Here is a 23,163-nt window from a genome sequence, read left to right as displayed (position 1 = left end):
CTAGATTTAGACAGAAAAGCGTCACCCCCCAATAGCATAGTTGTCCCAATAGGCTGTTATTGTTAATATGCAATCAAGCAACAACATATTATAAGTCTTTTTAACTTATAGTAGTTTTGGGATGTGGAGTCCACTGTTTAAATGAAGGACGGGAAGATAGTTTAAATAAAAATATCTATGTTCTACATTCTGCAAAGCATTTCACCAAAGGAGTGCCTTTGTGGATGCAGCTGTAAAGCCCTCTTTTATGAAATTTTTAAAATTATAGAATCAGTGTTCCTCATATTTTCTATAACATATTTTCTCTTCCCTGAATGACATTTCTGTTCTCTCATTCTCACTCTCCCTCCACTCCCTCACTCCATCTCCCTCCCTCTCAGTCTTCGTCTATTTTTAACAATGAAGGTTCCAGTTGTAAGGGAATTCATCTGGGTGGCAGCTGCTGCTTGATGGCTGGTTCCCTTCCAGCAGCAACCTGTTTCCTCACAGCTGCTGGGGCTCTCCACAGACCAGCTTACAAGAACCCTCTCCCCACTATGAACACACATGCGGTCTTTCTCTCTTACACACACACACACACACACACACACACACACACACACACACACACACACACACTCTCTCACGCTCTTGTCCCCTTTGGTTTCTCACTCTTGCTCCCCCTGTCCCTCTCTTTCCTTTCCTCTCCCTCTCTCTCTCTCTCTCTCTCTCTCCCTCTCTCTCTCTCCCCCCTCTCCCTCCCTGTCTTTCCATCTCGCCGTAACAGAGTGGACAGTGTTTCTCTGTTTAATTAGATCAGGTAGGGACATCAGAAAGTGGTCCCCATGGGCAGCCCCTGCAGCGGCTGTGCTATTGATTTGTGCATTGATCACATGGTGGCTAAAGGGTTTCAGGATAAGTCACAGGATAAACATGTGATTCCTGAACCAAAGCGAATGTGGCCAACCCCATCAAGCAGTGGGTGAGACACAGAGTGCAGGCCCGGCAGCAGATGGAGTCCCAATTCAACCCGAAAACCGCAGTGTTTCACCCTGTCAGATAACATGGCCATGCACAACACTGTTGTAACTGAGCCCAACCATGATTTGTGCTATTATCACTAAAGCAAAGCTCTCTCTATCTCTCTCTCTCTGTCTCTCTCTTTCTCTCTCTTTCTCTCTCTTTCTCTCTCTTTCTCTCTCTCTGTCTGTCTCTTTCTCTGCCAATTTCTCTGCTGCAGTCATTTCAGAGTATGTTGGAGAAGGAGGAGGCTACGCCTGATTCTCTAAAGAATGTGATCCTGTCCAATTTTGACCCTCTGTACAAGTTCCACACCGGCTTTCTCAGGGAGGTGGAGCAGAGACTGGCTCTATGGTGAGTTTGTACAATACAAATGACAAATAGAAATGCAAGCAAATTAAGCAAGTGAAATCGTCCGTCCGTCCCCCCCTTTTTCAATTTGGACGAGATAACACTCTGCTCGTCTCATGAGGAAAATCACGATTGCTTTCATTGATCCCAGCACGAGGCTGCATTGTAGCTCTGTCCGTTTCAATGCCGTGCAATCTGAGAGGGTTCACCACATGACCCCAGGGGGTGGGGGGGGGGCTGAAGAAGGGGTTTCCACGGCAACAGGCCGAGTCACAATGTGGTTCCCCGTTGCCCCTGGGTGCCCTCTGTCTGGCTGTCGCAGGGGATGAGCCTTCGGACCTACTTCTCCTTATGGTGACCCGTGGAGAGGCACCAGGCAGCCGGCCAGCCCTCAAGCCTCCCGCCGCATCCGCTCAGACAATGAGCGTCCTCACAAGCGTCCACATGCGTCGCTCGTTTGGACAGCGCAGAGCTCAAATGCCATGCAGCAGGATTTCCTTATGGACGTCCTTCTTTAGATCTACTGTATGTGTCCTTTGTGTTCGGGGGTTATTCAGTGTCGTTGTGGGGGAGGGAGGGGGGTGTAGTGCGGTGAAGGAAGCACTGCCTTATCTGTGTGCATGAATCATTAGGAGGGAATACATGAAGAGCTCTGCTCAAGGGGGACACCTGGTGGTGAGTTTGAAGCAGTCCTCATGTCAGAAACAATGTGAAGGGACTCAAAACTCACACAAAAATGAAAATCATTCTTCATCGACATCAAGCTTATGTCTGTTATCACCTCCAATATGTCACTACAAAATGAATAATCCATTGATATGACAGTGACACCTCTCAATATCACTGATAGGCTATTGGTTAAAACAATCACTACCTATCTTATTTTGTGTTCCACAGGAAATGAGATTTGATATGCAATCATGCTGGTATAAAGAGTAAATAGTAACACAATTATTTGAGGAACTATCCATTTAAATGGGAATGAACAAGAGGCATACATTTTGGTAACGCCTGTTAATCGTCATGTATGAATGAGTTGTCTTCATGAGTAGTTGCTGCAGACTTGGGATAAACATGACCCTTGTGTAATCCTACTGAAGTTTTTGATTTGTTTTCCATCAGGGAGGGGCGCTCCAATGCTCACATTAAAGGGGACTACCAGCGCATTGGTGATGTCATGCTGAAGAACATTCAGGGCTTAAAGGTACAGGGACTGCAAAACCAGTCACAATTTCCACCCCCACCACCCATTGAGTCTGACCCCCCTCCGTCTCGCTCTGGTTGCAGCAAATGACGGCTCACCTGCAGAAGCAGGCGGAGATGCTGCGGGAGCTGGAGCAGGCGTGCCGGGCCTCGCGCAAGCTGGAGGGGCTGTGCCGGGACTTTGAGCTGCAGAAGGTGTGCTACGTACCCCTCAGCGTCTTCCTGCTGCGCCCGCTCCACCGCCTGCTGCACTACAAGCAGATCCTGGAGCGCCTGTGCAAACACTACCCCCCCACGCACGCCGACTTCAGGGATTGCAGAGGTGAGTGACAACATCCCGAAGGTGGGGTTCGGGGGGAAAGGGGGCAGGACTGTGTATGCAGATGGAAGGGGACATGATTGGACATGATTGGAAAGACGGACTTATGATTGACCCCGCATGACATGGCCATGGTGAAGTCTATGAACATGTAGACCATTACTAAGTTGAGTTGTCTGTGCTAAACCTGTGGTTCTGTGTTTGTCTGTCTGCCTGTCTGTCTGCCTGTCTGTCTGCCTGTCTGTCTCCCAGCCGCTCTGGCAGATGTGGCTGAGATCGCGTCCCAGCTGCATAGCAGCATGATCAAGACAGAAAACTACCAGAAGCTGCTGGAGCTCAAGAAGGACTTGATTGGCACTGACAATCTGGCAGCCGCAGGAAGGGTGAGTAAGTAGCTAGAGAATGTACAGGTACAAGAGAGTGTGTGCGTGTGTGTGCGCGCGCGCGTGTGTGTGTGTGTGTGTGGGATTGCATGCATCATGATTGCATATGTAGAACTCATGTGCTCTTTCAACTAAAGCATTATATCCTCTCAAAAAAACATGTGCACTATGTCATTTTATGGCTAATTATTGTTTTATGGGTTAATACTGCAGGATTTGTTTGTTATTGTTTCATGCTCAGGCAGGTTGTGTTTTTCTTAGGAGTTCATCAGGTTGGGATGTCTCAGCAAGTTGTCTGGAAAAGGCCTCCAACAGCGCATGTTTTTCCTGGTAATGCCTGATTTGCTCCTCATGTATTTTTGATGAAAGCCTTGTCATATGTTTTTCTCCCCATTTAAACATTGCACTGACAGGTTTATTTTTTATTTTTTATTTTTTCCAGTTTAATGATGTTCTTTTATATACCAGTCGAGGAATGACTGCTACGAATCAGTTTAAAGTACATGGGCAACTGCCACTACATGGCATGACTGTAAGTAGACTTGGTTTTTCTTGACTTCAAGTGCTTTTCACAGATCTTTCTGTCTGTCTTTCCTTCAGGCTTTCTCTTAAATAGTTCACATTACTGACTTTTTTTATAAATGCTTTTTGCTTCCTGTTTTTTTTTTTCCGTTACTCCTTGTCTCTGTCTGTATCATGTGTCATGTTTATTTATTTGTTCTTTTCTCGAGATATTTACTGACCTCCTCTTCTCCCTGGGTCTTCTCAGATCAGAGAGAGTGAGGATGAGTGGGGTGTGCCTCACTCATTCACCCTGGTGGGCCAGCGCCAGTCGGTGGTGGTCGCAGCAAGGTAAGGCCGCCCACTCTGTTGCGCTCCGCTCCGCTTTGCTTCGCTGTGGCGAGGCCGGCCCAGAGCAGGCTGTGCTGGGAGCATAGATCTCCTCAGAGCTATGGTGTCCACAATGGCATTTTTGTAGTGCTCCAGAGGCACGTTCATAATTTATGATGCACAGATGCTCATAGAAATAACTGCATGAAATATGCATAAGGGGCAAACCCTAGGCAATCCTACGGAGGCAGTCCAAGTCTCTTTGTCTTCCCCATTTTGCTAAATTTTACAGACCTGTTTTGTACTGCATTCTGAACAAATTACAGCATACTGGGCTGCTTAAATAGATAACTGTACTAGGGACCAAAACGTCCTAAGTTTTGTCTGGGGCAGCTGTGGCCTACAGAGCTCCTACTAGTTAGCGCTTCAGACTTGTAACCGGAGGGTTGCTGGTTCGAACCCCGACCAGTAGGCACGGCTGAAGTGCCCTTGAGCAAGGCACCTAACCCCTCACTGCTCCCCAAGCGCCGCTGTTGTTGCAGGCAGCTCACTGCGCCGGGATTAGTGTGTGCTTCACCTCACTGTGTGTTCACTGTGTTCTGAGTGTGTTTCACTAATTCGCGGATTGGGATAAATTGTGATAAATGCAGAGACCAAATTTCCCTCACGGGATTAAAAGAGTATATATACTTATACAGCTGATGGCTAATGATTTAAATTCCACTCTCTCTACTTGCTCTCCCTCTATCCCAGTTCGTTGTCAGAAATGGAAAAGTGGATGGAGGACATAAAGGCGGCGGTCGACCTGGCGAAGACGTCCAATGGGCCAACGTCTGAGCTGTTGGCCAGCAGTGTAAACGATCACAGTAAGTTGTATTTGTGCAGACTGTCCCCTTTGGCTCCCAGTGAAGAACAAGGACCCAGCCCTATGGCAGTCTACTGATGTTGGGAGACAAGGCCTCAGGCCTAATCTGAGCCTTCTGGACACTCTCGACATTGTTCTCCATGCCCTTTACATTGTTCAGCATGCTTTTGAAAGTCATCGAATTTTTTTCAATATTAGTATCCACCCATTTTTTGTCATTAAAGCCCTCTGATAGCATGTACCATGTCTTGTATCCAACTGTCTGTGCATGCCCGATAACATTCAGTTACTGCCTGTCCGGCCTATCTAATGATTAGTAATACAATCTCTGTGTGTATGTTTCTTTACTTATTGAGCAATTGTTCCAACAAACCTGTCCAGCCAGTTCCCTATCAGATTTCCTTGGAATTGAGTCTTGTGTCATAGTGCTGTGGTTCATATCCGCCCATCTGTTCCTAGTTATTTGTTTGACAATAACAGCCTCCTGAATTTCCCAGAATCCCTTGAGGACTCCTCCCTGGAGCAGGAGTCCGAGGACGACCTGAGTGCGTCACGAACGTCTCTGGAGCGCCAGGCGCCTCACCGTGGTAACACCATGGTGCACGTGTGCTGGCATAGGACCACCAGCGTGTCCATGGTGGACTATAGCATGGCTGTGGAGGTACCAGCCTTAGCCCCCACTTCCACCCTCTCCTCTCCTCTCCTCTCTTCGCTCCCTCCTCTGGCCTCTGTGTGGTGTATATCTGTGTTAACCTCGGTCACTTTCTTTCCTGTGGGAGCAGTATCCTAGCTAGTCCTGTCCACTCAATTATCCTGGGCCTAGTGAGAGAAAAAATCAACGTTGATTTTTCCTTTCAATCACATTCTCTTGCTCTGTATTCTGTATTGTATATAGAGATTCTTTTGTAATGATACGTTTGAATATTTCCCCGCTGAGCTGTGGCTCAGTATTACTGCTGCAATTCGCATGGTCATTCAAAGGTTACAATATAGCGTTACTGAACAGCACTGAGAGAGACTGTTAAGCCCAGTGATCAGGACTGTTGGGATGCTGGCCTCCTCTCAGGTGGGGCCTTCTCTGTCACCCTGTCCACCTGCTCTTCTCTCCGGAGCCACTCTCCGCTCTCCCTACCGGCCCACGGCCCCCAGAGCTCCACTTCCTTCTGCATGCACGTGCTGCACCTACTGAGTCCCTGTGCCACTCGTCCCCTTATTCCTCCCTCTCCCCTTTTTTCTGTCTCTGTGTTTCCCATCTGGACCTCTCTGTTCCTGTCTTCCTCTCCTCTCCTTTCTGTGTCTTCTGCCTTCTGTCTCCTCTGGTCTGTCCGATTCTGTCTCTTCTCTGCTGCCTGTCCCTCTCTCTCTCTCTCTCTCTCTCTCTCTCTCTCTGTCCTCCTCTCTGTCTGTCCTCTGTGGTAGAGGACCCTAGTCCAGTCAGTGATTCTGAATCCTCAGTGAGTGGGTCCAGCAGAGACCAGGGACCCGTGCCTCTCTCTCTAATCTGCTGGTACAGGCTGCACAGCCTCTCCTTTAGTGATACCTGCAGAAGTCTGGAGGTAAAAGAGTCAGGCCTAGACAGGATTAGACTTGCTGCACTGCACCGCACCACTGCAAGCCTCTTACGGTCATTGGTGGTTATCACAGCCGATCAAAGCTGATCTCAGTAACTCAACCCCTAATGACCTACTTCAAAATGTACACAATACCAAGTGATATGTAGGCATGCATGCGATATAATCTCTATTATGTTAATGCAGTTGCAAGTGAGGTCAATTTATTTTTATTTATGTTATTGCCACTTTGAACTGGCACACTCAAGCAGACCTAGCCTGACCTAGCAAAGTCATGACCTAGCAAAGTCATTACAGTGGACTCTGAAAGTGTGCCTGTGGTTTTCTCCACTAGATGGCACCAAAGATTCTGTGTAAATTGGAGAGGACAGCCTGTTGTTGTAATACAGAGATAATGCTAATATGCAAATTAGGATGTATCAAAGTTTAACCGAATAATTAATTATGCTTCTGCTTCTGTTTCTGTTTCCTATCTAACATATTTAGGCTACATTTTAATTTCTGTATAACTAACTGGTAAAATCAACTCTTCCCTGTAGAATCAGTTGTCTGGAAATCTGTTAAGGAAGTTCAAGAACAGTAATGGCTGGCAGAAGCTTTGGGTGGTCTTCACAAACTTCAGTCTGTTCTTCTACAAAACTCATCAGGTGAGCTCAGCTTGACTGGGAGCAGACACCACAGACAGCCACACAGTGTTTACGCTAACATTACTTACTGCTGAACCAAGACACTCGCAGCCTCCTGTGGAATTTTGGGATGGCTTGCTATGCATGGGATTTGTGCGCATTTTCACTCTAAGTATATCCTGCAGTGGTATTATTAGCCTGTGGTTGCTGCTGGTGACGGCCGGCTCTCTGATCTTTCTGCAGGATGACTACCCTCTGGCCAGCCTGCCCCTCCTGGGCTACTCCGTCACTATACCCTCGGAGTCGGAAAACATCCACAAAGACTACGTCTTCAAACTGCACTTCAAGTCCCACGTGTACTTCTTCAGATCTGAGAGTGAATACAGTTTTGAGAGGTACAGTACACTTCACTGTCCTCTATGTTTCTCTGAATGTTGACTGTGCCTGATGTCATAATCGGTTAATGTTGCAAGATCATAGTGTATTGGCAGCTTGTCTTACATAACTTTCAGGCGAGCCAGACGAGGGGGATGCTTGACGCACGTTCAAATGTACCAAATAATAATCCAAACTTTTAACTTAAATAGGATTCTCTATCCTTCTAAACGTAACTGAAAACTATCCTAGATTGTGTATGAATGCAAATCGATGTAAATGAAGGTCCTTTATCCTATATTCTGAATATGAAATAATCTAATAGCGTGGTCAAAAAACTATTTCATTATTTATTCACTTAAAAGTACAAGTATTTACTATAATCACTTACAGTAGATGACAAGTTGTCATGTAGTCATGTTCATAGGCCGATGCTGGTGTGAAAGCTGATGGATGGATGGATGGATGGATGGATGGATGGATGGATGGATGGATGGATGGATGGATGGATGGATGGATGGATGGTGTGAAGGGGAGTGTGGTAGACACGTGTTCTATAGTTCTTGTATGCAGATGTGTTGTGTAAACTAAAGACCAATACGTTGTGTGTACTTCTCTCCTCAGGTGGATGGAGGTGATCCGAAGTGCCACTGTCTCCAGTGGCCGGGGTGCTGTTTCAACACAGAAAGAAGCTCAGGCTCATTGACCCAAAGAGCCAGAAGGATCCCCCTCCTCAGTGCTCCCCCAGACCTCCCTTTGTGCATTCATCTGATCCTGCTACATCGACATGGGGCCAAATCCTGCGGCTCCTGCAACTTCTTTTAAGCATCTCTTCAGTTCTTTGAAAATTTTTTTTTTTTCATATCCATTTATTTTTGTTAACACACAAAAACAGCAGAAGACACTCTTACATGCACTGTCTCAGCAATACACAGACACACACACACACACACACACACACACACACACACATAGAAACACACACATAGAAACACACACATAGAAACACACACATATATACATATGATGTGAGACATTCTTACATTCCTACAGTCTGTTCATGCAAACTCTTGGTGCTTTTTAAAAATGGTGACATGTCCGCTGGTTTAGACTGCATCAGACGCTGCATTGTTTTTCCTGCATTTTTATGGGCTTTCCGAGCCTCTTTTATAGGATCTCATTTTATACTATTTTTAATGGTCTATGCCAGTTTCTCTCAGTCTGGTTTTTGCATTTCTCTCATTGGTTGTTTTACAATGGAAAACCTGTCAATAAGAGTAATCATTTTTAGGACTATTTTTCATAGGTAGGTAGACGTCACTGCTACGCCACACAACTTTTTTATGGTTTGTTGTTAATGTTAAATAACAATAGCTGCTCTGAAGTCCAACAGCTTGAGTGCCAAACTGTTTTGCCGTGTGGTCTTTGTAATTCATTTTTTAAATGTGGGGGACACAGACTCCATACATTTCTGTTGGAAAGTGCATTTTTGACACAGAATCATGCCATAGGCATCATAAAATGAAGACTCTTTATAGCGACAAAAATGTCCACAAAAGATTTGGAAAAATATTATATGTAACAGCACCATTAATGTATCTAAAACTATTGTCAGGGAAGTTTTTATTTTCCATAAATTGTATCTGAATTCATGATTGGTTCAGAACTGAAAATGTGATTTAATTTATATTTAGTTCTGTCATCATGGCTGCCATATTAACAATATTTTTAAAAAGATTTTAACTTCTAAACTGATCAAACTAATTGTGTATAGTTGCCAGAGGTCAACCAGAAAGTTTGTAAAAGTTTGAAACCTAAGGCATTACCTTTAAGACATTACAAAATAACATTTATATTAACCCCCCTGAGAGAATTGAAGCTTTAAAATGTATAGGAAAACATGAATTTTTAGTTTGATATAAATTACGAAACCCCACATATACAAAACTGCCTCTTCTGTGTTTTAGTCTTATTCCTGTGAAGATGCTATTGATGAGATGAGTAAGTCTGGGTTTAGAGTGATGTGTTTGTGTGGATGTCTATTTCCACAGTGGAGGCTTTGCTTCCTCAGGTTAAGAGAGCCCTATGGATATGAAAGCAATAAAAAAAAAAACTCATCTGAACCTTGTATGTGTTTTGTTGTTATGTTACAAATTCTAAGAGTGAAAGTGAGTTCATTTTTTTGCCAGAAGTTTTAGTCCTGTAGAGGGCACCATTGCACCATCACAAGAAGCAACAGAACTCATCTGAGGCAGGGCTCAGAGATATTGCTCAACGGTGTGAGTAGCCTATGTTGATGTCAGGACTCTACAGGGGCCCATACGGCTCTGCAGGGGCCAATCCGACCCGCTCCGTTTTGGATGTTAATATGTGGTGTGGTAGTATCCTAAGGGGTTGACAAATTCATTGCAACCTAAATCTCCAAAGTGGGTTTTGTTCAGTTAATAGCTTAACAAGATCTAGTAAATGTTTTAGGCATAAACAGCTGTTCTTGTTTACTACTAGAGGATTTATGTAGCCTATCTGCCGAAGTAAAAAGGAAGGCACCAAAGTAATGAGCTTTAAGTCACCCTCTCACTCTGCTGGAAGTTGTTGTCGTATAGCTGATGATGTAGCCTAACAACTGTTATACAGTTAAACCTAAAGATACATTTAACTATGAACATGATTATATATGGATATGACAGGTTGGCCCTCAATTACCATTAATGTATCATTATCGTTACCTATAGCAAAACTGCCCTTACGCATATTTACATATCGGCATGGCCAATGTGAACTACACTTCCTACACAAAATTAAGTAATAAGCTGTTCATAGAAAGAAGAGCCTCCAGGCCATCTAGTTTAGATGCCTTAACAGAGTCTATGGGTATTGCAAGTCCTCAAATCGTGGGCAGTTCTCTAGTAGGGGGAGGGAGCTGTGCCGACCTGCTTAGGGAACGAGGCACGCAGATTATGCTCTGTGCCTGGCGCAGCGTGTTTGCCGACGCGGAATCCACATTGAGCCGGTGACAGCACTTGGAGGCTACCATGGCTTGTTGTGACATCAAAGTGTCAGAGAAAGACCACATCGAATGGATACCTATCTATTTCTTCTGCAAACTGACCGCATTATGAAATTTAAAAGGTCGGCACTGAATCTGAAACAGCATGATAGATTTACAAACTCAAGGTGCGCGCTAGGCTAGTTGGAACGGAAGAGAGGAAGCCGGTGGATGTGTCTGAAAACTCGTCACTTTTCACGAACTATTTTGTATTTTGAACTCTTATTAATGACAGTGTCTAGTCGACCATGTCTACTCCAATGCACACGGAAACAAGGAAATTTACAAGAGGACTAAGTAAACCGGGGACGGCGGCAGAACTCCGCCAGAGCGTCTCTGAGGTGGTCAGGACGTCAGTATTTGTTGTAAGTTAATAAGCCATTTTGCACTTTTCATTGTTACTTGGGTATGTAGCCTATGGTCTCTTTTCGAATGTTATGTGTTGTTGATGCTCATTGGACTACACAGTAGCCTAGCCTACTGGTCAGCTGCCCCATGTGTCACTAAGTTAAACAAACTACAAGGTCTGTTAGTGCAGTAGACTATTGCATTCTGCCCGCTGCTGTCACCTGTATGTGGGACGATTCAGTTTAATAGGTACATATCATTACATCTTACCCAGACATCCCATGGTGTTAATCTTATCTTATGTAGATAGTTTACTGAGGTATGGTTTTGGTTATTATCACTTATTCTGTAATAGGCTACTGTAGGCCCTACTTATCACAGTGGTAGTCTATTGAACATGACCGTGTACACTGAGCACATTATTATAATCCTGCTGTGGTTGATGTTTAATTTTACATAGCTGAATGTTTCCTCTGTTGTTTGGTGTGTGGTTGCTGGTAACCCATATTAACTGAGAGTTGGAAAGAAGCCAGACAAAGGTTTGAGAACTTTGAATTAATCATTCAAGGTAGTTAATGCATTATGTAGTTATGCATTCAGATACACTACATACACTGATTAGGCATTTAAAGTTAATTTACTATTCTAAGCCTACTATATGGTGTTCTAGTCTATTAAATAAAAGTCAGTGATGGAATGACTGTAGTCTCATGTATGGTTAATCATACCCAGTTAAAAGTAACACTTGCATCTAGTCCCATAACATGGGCAACAAAACATTTACAAAACAATCTGTGGGGACACTAGTGAAACACTCAAGTGGGACAGGAATGTTAGTGTGACCAAGACCACCACACAGTTAGTAATGAATTCCCCCATGATACATGTAAATATCCCGGGAGCAAAAGAAGGGTCCCATTCAGGAACATAAAGAGCAGATTGTGAAGAATCCCCCCAAGTTGAGCTCGATTGTATTTCAATCAGCATGGAAACACAAATGTATTGTTTACTTGCTGTGTCCAAAACCTTGCAGTAAAGAAACCCACATCAGACCTTATGAAGGTCTGGTTTGGCTGTTGTTACGATGTGTAATTATGTCAGAACGTTGATGGACATGATGTAACTGCATTTAGATTTATTACACTAGGAGGAAGAGTGTTTTTGTTGTCTCTACCAAGTTATGGTTTTCATAACCATCCTGCCCCCATTCTCATCAGAATGTTAAGTGAAGATGTCTGCGACTGACACCGAGGTAGGATCTCTGGGTCCTTGCACTAGGCACTGACTGTGTGTCTATTGTCTGGATGGCTGCAGAGGTGGAAAGGCCCAGAATCCACCACTTGTGTCTCACTTTCTTTGGTCAGGCTCAAAGTCTTTCTTGCTTGAATGCCATTAGTCCCATAATGACCGTCACCAGCTTTGAATTTGTTGTGCTTCTTGCAACACTGTTTATTCCTTGAAACAAAACCGCCTGTTGCATTCCTTCTGTCTCATCAAATTGGATTAAAGGAAATGCTTCTTTTCCACGAGGCTTCCTTTAAACCTAAAAATTATGTAGTCATGACATGAATGCTATGCTATGCTATGCTATGCTCATTTCAAATATCAGCCTGTCTGCCCAGCTGTTCCAACATTATTATGAGATTGCAGATTTCATAGCATCCAGTAATGATCAGCCAGGGACAGTTGTATAATTGTGATCAATCTGATGCCTTGTTGCTCCACAGCTAACTGCACTGAATCAATAATCTCTTATGTCCTGGAGCTGATTTGGAGCCTGGAATTATTCAGGCCAAATGAGTGATGCCAACACTGCTGTTACCACCCTCTTAGTGTACTGAATTAGTCAGTGACACATGAGTGACAAGATCTGACTGATTAAATGTAACTGATTCATGACTGATCAGTTACCAACTGTTATGTACAGCCACATGGTAACTCATATTCTCAGATGTAGCTCACATTGTGTTTGTACCACAGTGTGGTCACAGCATGACCGATTGCTTCATTGTCCAGAATTGGTCCTGTTATACAGTATGTCTCCCATCAACAGTTGGTCGTGTAGTCGATGCTTCGTATTTTGTGTAAGACGAAAATATGTCAAACATTTGACGGAAGATTTGACATACAATTTAGTGCATGAAGTGTTACTTGGTGTTTATAGTCATGTCATGGCATGTCATCTGCATCTCTACAGATCGTACAGCTCACATGTCCCCAAGTTAGAATTGCATCTCTTCTTGGAAAGAACACAAACTGAAAGTTACACTGACTCAGCAGGATTTGACTCTGCGTTTGTTGTACATGTTGATGGAGGAATCAGTAAGCCACACCACCATTATATTTAGCAGAGAGACCGTAAGAAAGATATGCCCACCCACAATTTCACAATCATTATTCCATCCTTTGCATCCTTTTAGACCGTATACGTTCACGTTTGCATTTGGACAATGACTTAAAATCACATCAGCAATAACAAAATAATATTTCCTCTCTTTCAATGTGCAGTCCATCTCACCTAAAAATAGTTGTTATTCAGTCACCACTTTGCCAGAGGTCAATGCATTGTCAGCATCATGCCTAGCTGTTTTTCTGATACAGACTATTGACCCTGCCATCTGTAACCGAGTGGCTGAGGCCTCTCTCATCACAGGCAACAGACCTCTATGTGGCCATCACAAAGCCATGAACCTTAAAGGGTCAGAGATGACATGACATTCATTTCACCGGCTGACTATGCTGCCTCAATAGGGGGGAGGAGAAAGGGACTTCTGACATTTGCAGTAAGGTCAGCCACACAGACCTGGACTTGCTCTCCTTCATTGCTAGGCCTGCCTTCATCATCCACTAACTGAGTCTGTCCCGGCCTCCCTCCCAGCACCTGTCCAGCTGCCCTCTTCGCACCCGTGATAGTCAGTGCAAATAGACACGTGATGACTGGAGTGACCTCTCCAGGCTGAGAGGAACCTAAAGATGGTGCCAAGGACAGAGAGAGCTTTGTTGGCAGAGTAACTCGATTACTTTGAGAATTCCGACTTGGAGGATTGTAATTTCTCAGATGATCACTTTGGTGTTGGGTCTTTGGTTATTGGGTGATAAGGATAAGGATATGTGTTATGTGTTATGTGAGCTTCGCTAGTCTTCTCAGTTTTTTCCTGTTCTTTCCCCTCTGCGGTCTTGTGTTTGTTACCGTGGTGTACGCACGAGAGATTAGCAGCCTGCCAAAGTAGTTGGGGCAGTAAGTCAAGTCAAGTCAAGTCATTTTATTTGTATAGCACATTTAAACGAACGACAGTCGACCCAAAGTGCTTTTCAAGTTAGAACAGGGAAGGCAAAAACAATGTGCCTTGAAGATACAAAGACAGGTGTTCAAGACTCTATGAATATAGTTAAATAATGTAAAATGGAATAAAACAGATTAAAAGATAAAGTTTAAAAAGGTAAAACAAAGCATAAACATAAATTAAAAGACTATAAAGTATAAAAAACATATGATAACACATATATATATATATATATATATATATATATATATATATATATATATATATATGATATATATAAACATTTCAAAACAAAGGATAAAACAAAAACGCAGTAAGCAGTTAGCCACATGTGTTTTCCCGGCAGTGCTGCTGCAGAGCCAAGCAGGAAACCTACACCTCCCTCTGTCAGTCTCAGGAGTGGAGATAAGGATGCCAGCATCAGTATAATGGCTTTACAGGAGGACACGAGGGTGTGATGGTGTGGTTGCTGTGAGAGCAGTTCTGGGCCATGTTGTAGTATCATCAGCATCTCCTGTGGGAGTCAGGGTCTGGGAGGAGATGCTGAGAGTACAGTGGCCTCTTGGGGGATAGAAGTGCCCAGCTGAAGAGCTATCAGATGGGCTTAATAATGCATGAGTCCACAGAGCAGGTGCCCATGTGACCATCTATCAGGCCCACTCCTCTCTCTCTCTCTCTCTCTCTCTCTCTTTCTCTCTCTTTCTCTCTCTTTCTCTCTCTCTCTCTTTCTGTGTGTCTGTATGTGTGTACTCCCTTCTCTCTCTCTCTCTCTCTCTCTCTCTCTCTCTTTCTCTCTCTTTCTCTCTCTTTCTCTCTCTCTCTCTTTCTGTGTGTCTGTATGTGTGTACTCCCTTCTCTCTCTCTCTCTCTGTATGTGTATGTGTGTGTACTCCTCTCTCTCTCTCTCTCTCTCTCTTTCTCTCTCTGTGTATGTGTATGTGTGTGTGTACTCCTTCTCTCTCTCTCTCTCTCTCTCTGTATGTGTATGTGTGTGGACGGGGTTCAACCACTCAAATGCACACAGATACCTGATGTCCTGTATACTACAAGTGCTGCCCTGTTGAGCCATGCTGCATCTGTCCTGTGTCTGTGTGTACACAAGTGAGTCTGTTTGGTGCAGTGTGGTGTTCGTTTCCTCCTTCCTCTTGTTTACACCAGGACAATCATTCTAATTTCCGAACGAACGTGAAAACACAACCATTATACGGGCAATTGCATATTATTTGCCTGAGTTGGCAAATTACTGTAGGAGGTAATGTGCCTGACTGAAATGTCTGTAGGAGGTAGTTGGTATTTTAAGTAAACGGATATTAATATACTTGTCTGAGGTTTTATATAATATAACCTGAGTACAAAAAAGTATAGGAAAAATACGCACACCGATATACACAAGAATGGCAAATATGGCTGTGGATTTTAAAAACAATCCAGACTGACAGATATTTTCTCCAAACACTCAAGATTTATAGAGTCAGTGTGAATAAATACGGTGAGGTATTAAATCCACTAAATGAAACACACCCAAAAGACTAGCCATAAATATTGTCTGAGCAGAACTGGGCAGGATGCAGTGCTGTTGAGGTTTCAATCCAATCCAGCTCATCTCCGGAGACGGGCTGCAGGATTCCACATTGTAGTGGATGAAATAAGTTAGATGAACTTGTCCAAACGTGCAAGGATAGAGGTCTCCACCAAAATCTCGGGAAAAAAAAGTTACATTCTTAAGCCTCCGACTACAGCTTCCTCAGCCAAGCGGAATTGTTATATCAAAGCCAAAGTGACCATTGTTTTATCCGAGCAGTTTGAAATCTGTAGAGTTGAGAATGATGAATGAGAGCAGAGAATGAGAACTCCCAAGCTATCAGTCCTTGAGTCTGTACAGATTTGACAGCACTTGGTTCTCACAGATTTCCCAAGCGGTTTAGTCTAGGGTCACGATTAGTTATATAATTCTGCTCAGTCTGGGCTTATGGTAAACAAGGATTTAGTTCAGACTCATTTGTCAAAGGAGGGATCAGAGTTTTGTCTAGAAATCATCAGAATAAATAATTAAGCTTTTGGTCATGTTCATTTTTTTGTTGGGTTGAGGGCAAGTACCGCAGTGCCACAATATAGAGTCGTCTTTGGCTTGTAAATAGATCATCCTCCACGAAAGGCCCTGCTCCAAAAGGCACCCATTCCAAAACAGGAAGTGCCCACTGTTTCCTGCCTCTCATGTCATTTTTCCAATGGACTCCCTGAGAACTAGATAGAGCAGAACTCTCTGTCTCTCTCTCTCTCTCTAGCCCCACTGCTGCAGACTGTGACTGTGTATGAGAAAACCGCCCACTGTGACGGCTCTCCCCGATAGGGCCCGGCTGTTATGGAACACAGGGGAGGTTACCATAACAAAGTGGCAGAGTTCTAAAGAGGCTGGGCAGATTGTGTGTTTTCCTGTTCGCAAGTGCTGGGCACTGGTCTGGAAAATGTTTCCTTTTGCCTCCACAGCATATTAAAACTGCGTTTGTCTTTGATACGATGACTTCCACTGGAATAGTAAGTGGCAGAAAATGAAATCCCCCAATGCTTGTACATAGCTTTTGGTTTGAGGTGAGGGTCCTGTATTGGTTTTGGGGTGGCGCCCTTTCTTGCAAGGAGATTTTGGACAAAGAAATAAGGAATCTCGTTGTTTGAATTGGAGGCTTCTGTTCATTTCAATCCTACGCATCTTTTTCGTATGACTTGCTCTTCGTACACTCCTTGCACTTCTGACAGTGTAGAAGAAGAATCTAAACATGTCATCTCTCTGTATTTCAAACACCATATACACAATACTGGCTTGGTGTGCAGGCAAACCGAATGGGTTAGAATGGATCCCCAAGGCTGACTGTTTACAAACTGCAGCCCAACAGTGTACATGTGGGACAGATCAGGCGTCTAGCCAGGGTCTGTCTGTGAGAGGTGCGTGTCTGAAGTGAGGTTTGTTTTACCAGAGGCTGTCTGTCTGCTGCTGCGGCCGTGTGTTTGACTAGTGCGCTCCCATCCAAATAAAGACTTATTTAGAAGCTGTGCCAGGGCGTCAGGGCTCACACCTCCCTCTGCGCTCTGAGCAAGTGCTGTTTGAAAAGTCCTGGCTGATGACAAATATTGTCTGACTGCTCTCTGTATGGTGTGGTTTTCCACAAAGAGCCTGACCTTCAAAGATTCCCTCAATTCCCTCAGGGAAGGAGGTTTTGGTCCCATATATGCAGAACCTTTGTCACTGGTATGGTAGAAAGTTGGTTCAAAACATGGTATTGCTGTGTGTACAGTATACAACTATGGATGTCATCATCCCTACACTAAAAAAGGACATGATGAACATGTTGAAATAAAGACCATTTCAGTGGGGAAGCAGCAAGTAGATGAAGGTACATTATAATGTAGTGTAACTCGCATCCTTTGTGGTTTCCATTTGGCTAATGTAATCAGGAAGGCTCAATAAATAGGCTACCTGTCCACAGAGTGCAATTCTCCACATGGTCACCTGTGCACCAGGACGGTTAAGATCTCCAGTCCTTTTGCTGTACGTCCTGGGCGCGGCCTGCCTAGCTTGTGAAAGCTCCTTGTGATGCTTGTCCCGCATGTTCCAGTGAGAGGTGCGTTTCTGTGCCATGATTAGGCATCCTGTTCCTGCCACAAAGGAGGATGTGCCGGCCCGAGGCTCCATTAGCCCACAGCCTGTCTGCCCACAGCAGCACCAGGCACTCCATTAGTGGCAGGTGCTCACATGTCCACGGCAGGATGCAGGAAGTGAATAAGAGGAACACCAGGCGGATGTACATTATTGGGGGCTGACTGTAGCCTGTCAACCAACCAATCACAAATGTGCTTCAATACACACATGCATGCACACACACACACACGCACACACACACACACACTTGATTCTAATTTTCACTAATACATCATCTTAATACTAATACAGTTCCAACAACAGTGCTCACATTGTGCAGTTTTGGAAATCATTATGAACTGTATAAGTTACTGCTCCAGACATCGAGGCTGCAAGTGATTTCAAACAGAACAATGCCTTGCTATTTGTGTAGAGTCCTTGTTAAGTTCTATAATTAGTTTGCAAACCTGTGACACAGTCTGTGGACATGCCATGAATCAGAACAATCATTTGGATGTAATAACCACACCCATATATATATCTATGAACCACACAGTGTAAGTGCATTCATCAATGGCTGGTGGTTTAATAGTTTCTCAGAGAAGCACAAATCAAAACCGATGCATTTTTCCAAAATCACCTGCACACACACACAAACCCCCATCTATTGCACACATACCATGCAGGGAAACCCTCTGTGAAGCGGGATAAGTTTGTGAATAGTACTGGTCCCAGTGTGGTTGCTCCATTGATCTGCATTTGTGACCTGGCCGTCAGATTCAATTCATGGGATTACAATCTCAGAAAGCGCTCTGGTGCCTCAGAATATATGCCAGTGGGGGGGGGGGCAGGAGACTTCAGCAGGCTGGGAGTAGTGGAGTGTGAGAGAAGTTTCTCACAGGAAAAGCCAAAGGCTGAGGGGAAAACATTTTCATTAAGAGGGCAGGTGTGTTGCTCCAGCTCTATAAAAATGTCCATAAAAACAATGTATTTTCCCCTGTAGACGTCTAAACAGAAAAGCTAGCTTTCCACAGTGTGATCTCGTTAACCTTTCTCAGCGCAGTAAAAGTGTATGTGAGAGACCGACCAAAATCTTTCCTCTAATTGCTTGCCTAGACAAGCAGCCCTCAGGTGTATTAGGAGAACCCACGTTCTCAGTCACTTTCATCTCCAGTCAGGAGTTTTCCCTCCCCCTGTTAAAGTAATAATGCCCCTACCTGCCCCCTGCCCCAAATGATCTGTTGTTAGCAATAGGGCAGTGGCAGAATCAGAATCTCTGCTCATAAACGTGCCTTCAAAGCCGCGTCATCTAACACAGTAATTTTTAGGCCTCAACAGAAAAGGATTTCATTATTTTACTGATTGCTTTTCGACTTCAATGCAATGCTGATGTTAATTATTTTTCAAATGTTTTGAGTGCTGCTGAATAAAAATAACAAGAAAGAAAAAAAACGTATTGAGCTGCAGACAGGAGGGGTAAAGCTGGAGTCAGAAGTCTAGACGAATAGGTTAATCTGCTTTGATGAGCGTGTCATCTATCTGCCAGTGTGCCTTTAAGCTTCAGTGGCATAACCTCATCATGGCCCTGGCACTGCTCTCAGCACTGCACCGTATCCAAGACTACTGCAACATCATCGTCATCATCATCCGGCCGGCCACAGCACAGTCTGTTCCTGTTCCTGCGATCGATGCGGAGATGTTTTGTTAGGGAGACATGATAAGTGTTTTGTGCTAAGTGCAAGGTGATGTGCTGGGTTGGGATGTTGGGGTTGGGGTTCTGAGACCAATTTTGTGAGGTCTCAGAATATGCTGGATTGCTGGGCAGTTTGGGAGTTGGGTAAGGGGATGAGTGAGAGTCTTTACGAGGTGAAATACTTGCCACAACCAGCACCCTGTGGGTGTTGCATGTTTCAGCATAACTACAAACAAATGGAGCAATTTAATTCAGTTTATCTTGCAACAATGTTTTGTTTATACTACTTCATCGCATTGTTCAGACAAGTTTAGTCAACTGTCCCTCTTGTGAAATTGGAATTTAGAATGTTTTCTCAGCTCATGTGAAGAGTGTTTACCCTACTCAAGGCATTGCCTTAGTTGAAGTGGACTAAACAGCCCAACTAAACTTTTTTCTGATTCACAATTTTACATCAATCCTCAGTCTGTTATTCCAACCGTGATGTTCACACAGAAGCCTTTCAGCTGTCAGAGAGATTGTGTGACGTATGTGAATAAATCCTGCTGCCTAACTCTCCGCTCTCTGCTCACATGATGCATGTATGTTATTGGCTTTGGTATGATTTAGGGAGTAACGTTGTGATTCTTATCAGATGCTCGTCAGTGGGCGTGAGGCTGTGCACAGACTTCATGGGACCTGTTGCACAGGGGGAGAGTGGATCAACTCTAATGACTTTTCACAAGGCAGGGTGCATACTTGGCATTCCTGGGTCTCCAAGCATGGGCATCGGGAGAGAGAGGGAGACCCAGACAGCATCTGATTGCAGGACCGATTTGGCTCGGAGTCTGCCCAGATCCGCTCCAGGCCCGGGCCCAGACCTGCTCCCCAGCCAGCTATCAGGGAGTGGGAGACTGGGAGGAGAGGAGCCGTGGTGGGCCGGGGCAGAGAGAGGCCAAACCCAGCAAGGGCCCGTCTCATTAGAAGGGTGCGTAAAGGGGGGAAGTCATGCGAAGCATATTGTGTTTGGATTAGGTTCATTTTTGGGAACGAAAGGAAACTAAGGGATCATGCCTTGTTCCCACCCGCATGGTGCCCCTATCCTAGATAATGTGTTAAATCTCTCCCTGATCTTTACAAAAGTTACACCGTTTGTCAGATTTAATGGCAAATAGTGAGTGGCTGTTTTATAACATTCAGACACAAGTCAGTCATTTATAATCCTTACCATATTGATAGGCATTCAGTTGACAGTGTTTTAAACTGCTGTGATTGGCATATTGTCCTCCATCATTGTATATAAATTGCACTGATTTGCCAAGCTTAAGACACACAAGGGACAAAAGCAACCTGTATTGCTTAGCAGGAAGTTTAGCAGGCCGGGTCAATATTTAGTTTCACCTGTCAGCTGACACAATTAGACCTTGACCCACACTGATGCACAGCCCCCTCAGAGGGTACTGTGTGTTTGTCTGCCCTGAGTTTCCTGTTCCCTTGTGCAGGCAGCGTCCTCCTGAGCCCTGTGCTAAGGGCTGCTGCTGCTGCTGTAGCCGGGTATACTGTGTGTTTCTGGCCCTCACACACCACTAAGCCACCACCAGGCTCACTCCTAATCAGCCCTGTTCGTGGTGGAGCACACTCTGTGGTGAACCACACACACACACACACACACACACACACACACACATACACACACATACTCTTTCCTACACACACACACAAACACTCACACACAAACACTCTCAAACAACTCACACATGTATGCACACACACATACATTCATCACTGGTTACATCACCCAAAATGCTTGCATGCAAACACAACCCCCATCCCCCCACGCACACACATACACACACATACACCATCTCACTCACACTCGATCATCCTGCCCCAACTCACATGCACTGTTCCCTAACGCACAGCTACCCATGTAGCTAAACGCAGCTCCCCATGAAATCACTTTCTCACAGAGGCCCAGCCCCTCCTGCCCCTCCTGCCTCCTCCTCCTCCTCCACCCTCCTGCCCTCCCCTGCCCATCTGAGGTGTGATTGATCCGAGAGAGGGCAAGAGGTGCGTGCCGCCTCCGGCCTCCCCCGAGGCCACCGCACCCCGCAGAGATAAAGAGCTCAGCGCCTCTCTGACCAACCACTCGCTTAATCTCTCCCGAGGAGTAGTCTGCCCTCTCCTGCGCCGGGGATATTTTTAGGTGCCTCCACCACCACCGCACGTCGCAGACCATCAGGGCTCTGAGAGCTCCAGCGAGTCGGCCCTTCACTCCCTCCCACGGCGGGAAGTGGAGCGGCACGCCGCTGTTTGGCACTGGATTAAGTTGATTTGCCTCGCCGCTGAGGGGGGATTTCCACATAACGAGTTCGGAATTGTTTTGAAATCTTGCGCCGTGGTGCCATCGCGGTCTTACACCATCAGACTCCGCAGCAATTACCACAACAGACCCTCAGGGTGATCCCATAAATCACCCCTGCTGGTGCAGAGACCCCTCTACCTGTTATTGATAAGCTGTTAACTGTTAAGATGCCCACTCCCTGGGGATACATGAGGATAAGACATGGAGTTTTGGAGAGCTTAGCTGCAGTAGACTTTTTAAATGATGACCGTCAGACTGCCATGGATCACTGCACCATGATTTCTGTTTAAGTGCTTTGAGAGTATCACTAGGATAGATGGGCTAAAGTTGAAGTGAGCTGATTCCATGCATTTCTTTTTCTCCCTCTCCCTTAATGGAAACTGAGTAGGCGCAGATGACACAACCTTTCTAAAAACAGAGATACTGCCCCGTGCACATGTGTTTCCCTTGGACAGGAAGGGCGTGTCAGTGTGTAGTGTGGACAGAGCGGAGCGAAGAAGGCCTCAGTGTTGACCCATGTGTGTGAAAAACAGCGGGGCGATGCAACGGGACGCTCTCCCCCTCCACTGGCCTTCTCTGGGCAAACACACTCGGACAGTCGGTGCCAACGCCTGGCCTCAGGAGCTGCCCTGCCAGGACAATGCCTTCCAGGTCAAGTGCTTGCTGAATTAGGACTCACCGCTTGCCGTGTTAGTTTCGCTTTGTTTGTTTGGGGGACTTAGGCTATCTGCTGTCGGTGTGGATTTCCTTCTCACACTGGGCTCTTGTGGACTTTGCCCACGGAGGCACATTGCTTTTGGCTGGCCAGCTCATAAGCCTCGAGCCAAGTGCCCTGGGAGAGTTCTGTCTGCTGCTGCTGCTGCTGCTAGTGGTTGGGGTTTGTGTGAACCACCAAGACGAGCCAGAGGAGGGGCGTCCACAGGGCTGCATCTGTGGTAGCGGCAGGGGCACAGGTGGAAGGGCATTGTTCGTCCTTATCTTCCCCCCTCGGCCGTTTCCCCCGATTGTCAAACGCACACGTTGAGCGCAGCTCAAGAGGATTTCCACTGATTACAGGGGAGGAAAAAGCCCAGGCAGATTAGACAGTCGTCACAGGGCTCCCCCACCACTTCCACTCACAACCCATTGGTCAGCTCTGCCCCTCACCAGTGCCTGGCCCAGTCTGAGATACTTACAAAGTCCAGCAGTGTCTGAAAGATGCCATTTCAACCCAAATCCAAGACTGAGTATTTGTGAGAGTTTTATGAATGACATCCTAGGATTGTATTTGGCTAGTTTTCTTTACAGCCGG

The 23,163-nt window shown here is 45.2% G+C and overlaps 2 protein-coding genes across 10 annotated transcripts in view; both read left to right on the top strand.

Moving 5' to 3' along the window:
* LOC125291569 (FERM, ARHGEF and pleckstrin domain-containing protein 1) overlaps positions 1 to 9,646 on the top strand; it is a 54,133-nt gene extending 44,487 nt beyond the window's left edge. For 3 of the 5 annotated variants that reach the window (XM_048238376.1, XM_048238377.1, XM_048238375.1), the window contains exons 16-27: positions 1,220 to 1,353; positions 2,473 to 2,554; positions 2,638 to 2,875; positions 3,125 to 3,255; positions 3,517 to 3,585; positions 3,698 to 3,787; positions 4,025 to 4,107; positions 4,840 to 4,952; positions 5,449 to 5,612; positions 7,062 to 7,169; positions 7,392 to 7,543; positions 8,148 to 9,646. In XM_048238376.1, the coding sequence (XP_048094333.1) occupies positions 1,220 to 1,353; positions 2,473 to 2,554; positions 2,638 to 2,875; positions 3,125 to 3,255; positions 3,517 to 3,585; positions 3,698 to 3,787; positions 4,025 to 4,107; positions 4,840 to 4,952; positions 5,449 to 5,612; positions 7,062 to 7,169; positions 7,392 to 7,543; positions 8,148 to 8,229 (1,446 nt within the window). In that variant the 3' untranslated portion in view covers positions 8,230 to 9,646. Of the gene's footprint in view, positions 1 to 1,219; positions 1,354 to 2,472; positions 2,555 to 2,637; positions 2,876 to 3,124; positions 3,256 to 3,516; positions 3,586 to 3,697; positions 3,788 to 4,024; positions 4,108 to 4,839; positions 4,953 to 5,448; positions 6,287 to 6,370; positions 6,508 to 7,061; positions 7,170 to 7,391; positions 7,544 to 8,147 lie in introns of those variants that run through there. The other 2 variants (XM_048238378.1, XM_048238379.1) reach the window with 2 other exon arrangements.
* An 831-nt stretch (positions 9,647 to 10,477) lies between these two features.
* zmp:0000001200 (dedicator of cytokinesis protein 9) overlaps positions 10,478 to 23,163 on the top strand; it is a 77,818-nt gene continuing 65,132 nt past the window's right edge. For 3 of the 5 annotated variants that reach the window (XM_048238663.1, XM_048238661.1, XM_048238662.1), the window contains exon 1: positions 10,479 to 10,934. In XM_048238663.1, coding sequence (XP_048094620.1) covers positions 10,818 to 10,934 — 117 coding nt within the window. In that variant the 5' untranslated portion in view covers positions 10,479 to 10,817. Of the gene's footprint in view, positions 10,935 to 23,163 lie in introns of all 5 variants that reach the window. The other 2 variants (XM_048238651.1, XM_048238650.1) reach the window with 1 other exon arrangement.

Source organism: Alosa alosa, chromosome 3, assembly GCF_017589495.1.
Source record: "Alosa alosa isolate M-15738 ecotype Scorff River chromosome 3, AALO_Geno_1.1, whole genome shotgun sequence".
In the NCBI taxonomy this organism is placed as follows: Eukaryota; Metazoa; Chordata; class Actinopteri; order Clupeiformes; family Clupeidae; genus Alosa; species Alosa alosa.
The sequence above is the reverse complement of the archived record's forward strand: the minus strand, read 5'-3'. Positions and strand labels throughout refer to the sequence as shown.